Genomic DNA, 9,645 nt, shown 5'->3' on the forward strand with positions numbered 1-9,645 from the left:
GGGGCAGGTGCAGGGATGTTGCGGATGGGTGAAGGGTTCCGGAGGTGCTGTGGGATGGGAAGGAGCGGGGGTGCCGGGGGTGGGGTAGTGGGTCCGGAGGCATCGCGGTGGGGGAGAGGCAGGTGCGGGTGGTGCGGCGGACGGGGAAGGGGGTCCGGAGGCGCTGCAGGTGGTGGAGGGGCAGGTGCGGAGGTGCCGTGGGTGGGTGAGGGGGGGACCGCGAATGGAGGAGGGTGTCTGCAGATGCTGTGGGTGGAGGGGGGCAGGTGTGGGGGGAGACATATATGGGGGGTGGATGGTGGAGGTGGTCTGGAGGTGCTGTGGGTGGTGGAGGGTCGGGGGAGTGGGAGCCGCTGGTGGTGTATGGGGTCTGGAGGCACAGCGTGTGGGGGAGGGGTGGAGTGTCGCATGTGGTGGAAGGGAAGGTGCGGAGGTGTGGTGCATTGGGAAGGGGTCTGGAGGCGCTGCGGGTACTGTACCTGCCAAAAAGGTAGTTGGAGGGTATGCAGTAACAGGGCCAGGACAGGGGTGACGGGGCCAGGACAGGGGTGACGGGGCCAGGATAAGGGTGACGGGGCCAGGATAAGGGTGACGGGGCCAGGATAAGGGTGACAGGGACATGACAGAACACAGGGCATGGGAGAGATTGGTATTAGGGACAGGACAGTGGTGACAGACAGATGTGTCTTACCGGAGTCACTGCTGCTGTTCAACTCCAACCTGTTGGGATCTGCTGCTGGTGGAGACTTGGCATGGTTGACTCTTTCAGGCTGGAGTCCTGCTTCCTCTGCCCGCCCGTATCTTCCCACACACACACACACACACACACACACACACACACACACACACACACACACACACACCTCAGTCACACACCGCGGACCTCGCGCGGCTGCCGGGCACTGTGGTATGGGGAGACTGGTTAGCCCCCAGGAGACGCTGCGGCTGGAGGGAGGAGGGGGTCATAGCATGCACGCGGTGTGGACCTCGCGGCTGCCGGGCACTGTGGTAAGGGGAGACTGGGAGTGACTGGTTATCCCCCTGGAGACGCTGCGGCAGGACGGGGGTCGGGGCCTGCAAGCAGCGCGGACTTCTGCAGTCCTGCCCGCCGGCTAAAGTGTGTGAAGGAGCTGGGCGCACCTCACTGCGGGTGGCAGCGCTGCAGCTAGCAGTGGGGTTGCCGGGGCTGGAGATAACAGAGGCAGTACGGAACCTGCACAGCGGCAGGTGCCCCACAAAACTGCAGCTAAGAAGCGTAGAGTGTGCCAGAAAGTGACGCTCCTCCGCGTCAGAGAGACCCTGCTGAGTATGCTGATGTGGGGGGTCAAGTACACAGTGAGCCGGTGCCAGTCTGTCTGTATGGCACACACCCCCATACCTCCCAACTGTCCAGACTTGCCTACTCTCCTGGAATGGCCAGGAGGCTCCCGAAAATCGGGTGACCCTCCCGCCCCCCCCCCCCCCCCCCCCCGGGAGAGCAGGCAAGTCTCCCGATTAGAGGGGTCCCCCCCTGCCCGGCGCCCACTTAGCGAGTAAAGTGGGCAGTCCGGGCAGGCGATGACGTGATTCTTGTTGAATCGCGTCATCACAGCCACGCCCCCTGCTGTATAATGCCGGTAATAGCGGCATTACACAGCGGGGGGCGGGGCTTACACAGGACGATCCTGTAGTCAAGCCCCCGGCCCGCCTCCGGCACGCCCCCAGCCCACCTACGCCATGCCTCCGGTCCGCCCCCCTCTGCACTCACATCACAGCCCGCCCCCCTGCCGAACCGACCTGGCTGCTCTCTCCCGGAGAGAGCAGCCAAAAAGTCGGTAAGTATGCAACTGTCCCGATTTTCGCGGGACAGTCCCATTTTTTGGGGGTCTGTCCCACCCGCAGTGGGGGGGGGGGGGGGGGGGGGCAGTTGGGAAGCTCCTGTACTCGCTGTTCTGCTTAGCATGCGCACAGCGTCTAGTTAGTGGAGACAGAGGGAGAGGGGGCATTAGGGGGTACGGATTAAGGGGGGTCCAGCAGCAAAGTCGGATTGAAGGGGGGGCCCAGGGGGTAAGTGCCACGGGCCCCACAGTTTTAGGGGCCGCCCCGGCTGGAGTAGCTCTGTCCCAGCTCTGAAGCTCCCCTGTCCTGCCAGCAGCAGCAGCAGCATTGTTGGCAGGTCTGTGGTGTTGCAGGGAGGCAGCAGCCTCCCTGCTTTCTTCTGCTTGTGCGGGTGTTTAGGGGGGGAGCGACCACCCCCTCTGGATTTACCCCTAGCTGAGGGGCCAAAATCCCCCCCCCAACAAAAAAAAAAAATCCGGAATTTGCGTAAGGGGACATGGCCACGAAGGCCGCAATTAGGTCGCGCCCCCAAACCCACAGCAGGCACAGCAATGAGATAGGGTTCCTGTCTCAAGTGCCCTGGGCACCCCGGACTCAATCCGCCGCTGGGGGCATGCCAGCAGCTCACAGAGCGGTGGGGATGCCCCCTCACTGACGAAAACAGCATACCTCCCAGCTGTCCCGATTTTCGCGGGACAGTCCCGTTTTTTGGGGACTGTCGCGCTGTCCCACCCGCGGGCCGCAGTGGGCCACGGTGGGGGGGGGGCAGTTGGGAGTCTCTGTGTCTCGCTGCCCTGCTTAGCAGAGCAGCGGTGAATAGACGCTGTGCGCATGCGCACAGCATCTATTCACTGGAGTCAGAGGGAGAGAGGGCATGCCAGCGGCTCACAGAGCGCTGGGCATGCCCCCTCAGTGATGAAAACCGCGAAGCCATGCCCCCTTTTCTTAGACCACGCCCCTTTTCCGGGAGCACAATGCGGCTTCGCCGCGCGTTTGTCCCTCTTTAGGGAACTGTAAAGTTGGGAGGTATGAAATCAGGGGCGTGGCTTGCAATCGTGGGTGCACCCGCGAAGCCACACACCCCCATTGCCCATGCCCCCTTTTTGCTGTGTGTGTCCCTCCTGCCTGAAGAAAGCTGGGAGGTATGCACCCCTGCTTGTGCCATGCCCATACCATCTGCTCCTGCTCCAAGTAGATTTGCCCAGATCTGTGACTCGTTTGACTAACTCCGCCCAGTGTTTTGACTCCGCCCAGCGTTAGCAAATGAAGCACAAAGTCACAGATCTGGGCTATTATATAGGAGATATGAAGAGAAATGGCGCCCTCTAGTGTAGTAAGTTACTAAACAATAAGGTCAATTCAATAAGAATATCAAATGCACAAATGCGCACACCCAGGAAACACGAGATTCAATGAAAAATGCCAATACGTGGTACTCACGGCGAGGCTGCAAAACTTTTCTGCAAAATGTGACCTTGGGAGAAGTACATGAAAATATAGGGGAAAACATTCTGGACCCCCACAAAGTGGTAACTGAGATAGTGGGACTCACTAATGCGGCAATAAGCGTACAGTGCAGACACACAAAAATGAGGCATCCTGGACGGCATCAACTAACAGGGTCCTGTACAGAGACGCAAGAAAGCTACGCCCTGGCCAGCGTCTTCATCCCACGGGGCTCAGTCATCCACCCAGCTGGGTCCCGGCAGCAGACCTCAATGTAGGACAGTCCACAGTGTGGGGTTAGAACCTCTGGCCAGTGCTCTTTCAGTGCTTCTCCCCCCAACCGGGGCTCCCAGGAATCTGCCCAACCTGGTCCAGGAGAGAGGGTGTGGGGGGATGGCCACCAGCTCATAGCGTGCTGGTCATGCCTCCATATCAACGGAAATGGGGGCGTGGCCTGAAATCACAGACTTCCCGCCAGGCCATGCCCCCTAGTCACGAGGCCCTCTAATTCGGCCACACATCTATAGCGTGCGTCTGGGTCCTGCCTCCCAACTCTAGAAAGCTGGGAGGTGTGCATACCAGCCCCACACCATTTACACCTTTGCGTACCTGGCCCCTAATATTTAGGCCAATATTGAACGGACATGTCTTTATTGGCCAAATGATGCTACATAAACCCCTCCAAGTGTGTGATTAGTCATTAGGAGGGTTGTACTGCATTCAGACAGTCACCGCCCAAGGGGAGTGTATACTCGCCGTGCATGTGTGCGATCGCATGTGTACACCGAGCTGCAAGAGAAACCTCAGTCAGCGGACAGCTGTCAATCCGTTCACACCCCACTCACCAATGAATGATTTCTCCAGTGTGTGCAGTGTGTGCGCAGCCCAGGACTTACACCTCCAGTGCGATGAGAACAGGCTGATCGGGGCCGGAGCGGACGTCACACACCCTCCCTGATAACCAGGGCCGAAACTAGGATTTTCGGCACCCTGAGCAAGGCAGTAATTTGGCGTCCGCCGCCACCCAAAAAAATTAAATAAATGAAAAATAATAATTAAATAAAAACAGTGGGTGGGGGGGGGAATAAAAGGCGATACCACTGGACAATATTTCCCTATGTGCCTCAAATGCCCCAAGCGTCACATGCCCAACCACAGTGTTCAACTACATGCAGGGCCGGCTCTACCCCTTGTGGCGCCCAGGGCGAGAGTTTCCACTGGCGCCCCCCCCCCCCCCCCCCCGTGGCAAAACAGTTAGTGTGCGGGGGGGGGGGGGGCTTCATAGGGGAGGGGCGTGGCCCAGTTATGCTCCCAGTAGCTGTGCCCCTCAGTTGATTTGCCCCCAGTAGCTGTGCCCCCTCTTTATTTGCCCCCAGTAGCTGTGCCCCCTCTTTATTTGCCCCCAGTAGCTGTGCCCCCTCTTTATTTGCCCCCAGTAGCTGTGCCCCCTCTTTATTTGCCCCCAGTAGCTGTGCCCCCTCTTTATTTGCCCCCCAGTAGCTGTGCCCCCTGCTTACAAATACACACACAATAATAAAAACAATACTTACCACTGCCCCGCTCCTGCTGCTTCTTCTGCTGCTGCTGCTCTATCAGTCTGGCCGCCCGCTCGCTCCGCTCTATGGGAGAGACGTCAATGACGTCTCTCCCATAGCGCTGCACAGACACTAGAGGTCAATAACGACCTCTAGTGTCTGTGCCTGGAGCTGGCTGCAGCGGACGCCCACACAGCCCACGGCGTCTGCTGCAGCCGTGGAGCGGGGTGCGGGCAGGCGGCGGTGCCTGCGGCCGCTCCCCCCAGGCCGCAGCGCCCCAGGCAAAGGCACTGCTTGCCTGCACCAAGAACCGCTCCTGACTACACGCTCCTGTGTGTGTCCATACATTACACTATATCACTGCACTACATTTCCCTATTCACTGCACGATGGGGGGAATTCATACCTGATCACTCGCTAGCTTTTTTGCAGCGCTGTGATCAGGTAAAAACTGCGCATGTGTATGCACCGCAATGCGCAGGCGCATCGCATGTGTACAAAGTGGAACGCCAATCAGCGATGGGTTTGTGTGAAGGATCCATTTGCACGGCAGTTTGCAAGGAGATTGACAGGAAGAGGGCGTTTGTGGGTGGCAACTGACCATTTTCTGGGAGTGGTTGGAAAAACATAGGCGTGTCCAAGTGTTCGCAGGGAGGGTTCCTGATTTAATTCCGGTCCCGGACAGGCTGAAGTGATCGCAGCGGCTGAGTAACTCCTGGGCTGCGCAGAGACTGCACAAGATCTGTCTGTACATCTCTAGTCTCTAACACATGCGATCGCACACTGGCAAAGCGAAAATACACTCCCCTATGGGCGGCGACTATCTGCTCGCAGCGCTGCAGAAACCCCTAGCGAGCGATCAGGTCTGAATTAGGCCCTATATCACTATACTACATCCCCTATGCACTGCACTACATACCCTATATGCTACATGACATCGTTACACTACATCCCTTTATATGCTACACCACATCAGTACATAACGCTTGGGAACGCCTGTGTTTTCCCCGACACCCCCGGAAAACAGTCAGTTACCACCCACAAACGGCTTCCTCCTGTCAATCAGCATGCAAACGGTTGTGCAATTGAAATTTTCACACCAGCCTGTCACTGTCTGGCGATGCCTGTTGTTTGCTGACGCATGTGCGCATTGCAGTGCATATGCAGTGTATCGATAATCGCCCGCTGTGCGAAAGTACACACCAGCGGTCAGGTCTGAATCACCCTCAGTGTCTTGTAATTTTTACGAAAAGGTAAAGATTTTCCCACCTTTACACCTGCTCAGGGGGGTGTACACACACACACACACACACACACACACACTTCCTTTGTAAGCAATGAGAGTTTGAATTACATTTGCAATTAATTTCCAAAGTGCAACTTTGCCATGAGAACGTCTCGCAGGGCCTAACTCGCACCTGATTGGATTGACCCTTAAGTGCCCTCGAGATGTGAATGTACCAGAACGTGTATAGAGGGAGCAGAGTAATATCTGTAACGGTGACATTGGCTCCTTTACACTTTCAGCCAGGATTTCCATATTAGCACAAATGTAACAATAAAGAGATGACAAATAAAATAGTGTACTTAAACTTAAAGGGGCAGATTTATTAACTTTTCTCCCCCTAAAATGGTGCGAAAAAGCGTGTTTACATACCCTTTCACACAATATTTAAGTATTGCCTGAATTTATTAAAGGGGTTGGAGCAGTTTTCGTGAAAAACTGCTCCAATCCCTTCCATTCACTTTTTTTTTTAGTATCCGCATCACCTTTCTCATACTTAAGTTATTATAGGAAATGTAATCTGGGCAAAATTTACTTAAAATAAATATTATTATTATGATGATGTAAAAAAACCACAGCAGTGAGCCCTGTGATAATAACACCATCTTCAGATAGCATAATCGCAGGGCTCTCTGCGGATCCTGTACTTCTGCACAGCTTTCTCTGCAATGTGATAAGCTCTGTGTGTCCGACTGGCACACAGGCTGATCACTGTGAAAAATAAAAATACCTATATCCAGGGACCTGTGATGCGGACTGCCAGTCATCAGGGCTCCCTGCTGCTCCTGTGACCCCCAGTGCAGTAAAGTAATGCTGCAAAGCTGCAGCTCACTTTGCAGCATTGGAGGTCACAGGAGCTGCAGGGAGCCCCGATGACCAACAGCTTTCCAGGAGCTCCGGCCACCAATCCCTGCTTCTGGTGAGTATGTTTGGCGGTTGGGGGAGGCGCCCCACGGAGGCGGTAGCCGCAATGTCAGCATGCGCAGCACATACTCTGGGGGTTTTCGGAAAAATACCAGATAACGCTGCGGAGAGGCATCGCAGGGACAAAGCTTTCTCACAAGCCCTGTCCCCGCGTGCAATAATTGATGCTGAACATCCATACGATATAGTCATTTATCGCATTGCGGATTTGGTCACTTTTATCACATCACACGCACATCCTCACATGCGGATGGTGATAAATCTGCCCCAAAGTAACCAAGGGCTTCAAAAATATAAAAGTACCTCCATGTGCAAATGGGATTATTATTATCTGTGGTCTTTTGATTTTAGACAGTTTGCAGATCCAGCATTATTTCCAGGTTCCAAAACCACAAGGAAAAAACTAAAAATAAATAAAATGAAAACACAATATAAGTGACCACGTGCAAATAGAAGGTGCAATGAACTGGTATGGGATATATGCTAGACGTGACGCAGAGTATTCCTCCCTGAATGTAACATTTTTCAAAAACCAAGTAAGAATAAATGGAAACACTAAACGTAACGGTTACCAAACCAGTAAGCAGCAAATGACAGTAATATTTTACTCAAGCAGCAATACTACAGTGCCACCTGCTGGATACAAAATGTACATGCAATGCTACGCAGCTATTGGTGGTTTTATGTAATAAGTAAATCCTGGAGGGAGCCCTGTGATAATAACAACAACGAGATAGCGTTATCTGGGCTTCCCTCTGGTTCCGGCACCCCGGCACAGTCTTTTATGATGAATGCAGAGCTGGGATAGGTCCCCTGTGTGAATATATATATATATATATATATATATATATATATATATATATATATATATATATACACATACATATATATATATATATATATATATATATATATATATATATATATATATATATATATATATATATATATATATATATATACACACACACACACACACATACACTGATGTTGTTTGACATGTTATATACACAGGAAGTGGTGATTTGTGATCCAGTGATGGTAGTCATCTGATCGCCGTGCTTTGCTGTGATCCCCTGTGCAGTAAAGTGATGCTGCAAAGCAGCATCTCACTTTACAGCACCAGGGGCCACAGCGGCTACAGAAGCCGATCACTGGCTGTCCTCCCATATCACCGGTTCATGTGTTCAGGTACCTGCAATCGGAGGGGTTGGGGTGGGGTTGCAGGGGGTAGTCAGCGACACATGTGCGGACCCAATATCAGGATTCTTTTTACAAAAACTACCCTGAGATTTGCAGAAAGCAGATTCACAGGGACAGAACTTTCTCACTAGGTCTGTCCGGACATGCCATCATTAATTAACAGTTTCTCATATAGCACAGCATGTTCCTTTGCGCTTTACAATTGGAGCAACGGTAATAGAACAAAACTGTGTAATAATAACAGACATAGAGGTAGTAAGGCAGGTAGGATATAGATACTGTAGGATAATGGATATATCCCTGGAATGTATTTCATTTTGGCATTGCAGATTTGGTCGCATTTATCACATCCCGTCTGCATCTGAGATGCAGATTGCGATGAGAGGATATACCCCTAAACGCATAACATGGTAATTAAATTGCACAATAAGGTTCATATTCTAAAAATTCCAGGTTTGGCAAATACGTCCCAGACTTTAGACATTCCCAAAGGAATTTAGGCTAAGGATTGGTCCGGATACAAGGGGCCTGCACAATCACCAGTATATCGATCGCATTCACGAATCCACCAAACATTCCCCAGATGGCAACCGGCAGACAAGATCGGCCAACCAGCAACATTCTGCCATAAAATTCTCTGTTTCTAGTTAAATCCTTTGCAGAGCCATGAAGTGTAGTTTATTGTTACAGCGTAGCAGCGGCCCATACTGTGTGTGCAGATTATGATGCGTTGCTGCTGGTTACAGGAGGCACCGGGGCATAGGTACGCAGAGCCTTTAATCATCAGCCCCCAGGTATGTGGTGCAAGACCTACCTGTCTCGGAGATGGCCGCTGCGCAGTCCATACTCTCTGCATTCAACTTCTTCCAGGGCGATTCCTCTACACGACTTTACCGGATACAAGAACAGTTGAGATACCTCCCCCACCTTCCTCAGCCGCCTTTTTGTTTTCCATTGAAAGAGCCAGGTGACGGCCACGGCAGCCCCTAACCCAGCCATGCCAAGCAGGAGAGCACGCTGCTTAGCCATGACCTCCATGATAGATGAACCCTCACCCGGGCCGCTCCACCCCTATGTTACATAGACCACCTGAGCTGTGCACAGAAAACAGGATTATTTAGCATGCAGAGCTCCCCTCCCCATGGATAACACCAAAGGCCAGAGTTCCAAAATATACAAAACTTTATTAAAGCAAACAATTTACACACACTCTGGGTGATAAGTGGCGTCACCTGATCCTTATGTGCATCACTAGGCCCATTAACCCCGTATAATAATACGTATATGGGCTCATTTATCAATGAGTGATACATTTCACTGTGATACCACTTTCAGACAGAAAAGTCTGAAAGTCCCGGCAAATAGCCGGCATTTCGGTGCCGAGTCGTTTTACCGGGACCTGGCTGACCCCTACCTTTCACGGGATCCGGTCTG

At 52.7% G+C, this 9,645-nt stretch overlaps 1 protein-coding gene across 1 annotated transcript in view; it reads right to left on the bottom strand.

The window, feature by feature from the left end:
- LOC134911904 (mitochondrial amidoxime reducing component 2-like) overlaps positions 1–9,343 on the bottom strand; it is a 64,860-nt gene extending 55,517 nt beyond the window's left edge. Inside the window, exon 1 of the mRNA XM_063919855.1 lies at positions 9,026–9,343. Coding sequence (XP_063775925.1) covers positions 9,026–9,249 — 224 coding nt within the window. The 5' untranslated portion in view covers positions 9,250–9,343. The remainder of the gene's footprint in view (positions 1–9,025) is intronic.
- Positions 9,344–9,645: the final 302 nt, after the last annotated feature.

This window comes from Pseudophryne corroboree, chromosome 4 (assembly GCF_028390025.1).
Source record: "Pseudophryne corroboree isolate aPseCor3 chromosome 4, aPseCor3.hap2, whole genome shotgun sequence".
Lineage (NCBI taxonomy): Eukaryota > Metazoa > Chordata > Amphibia > Anura > Myobatrachidae > Pseudophryne > Pseudophryne corroboree.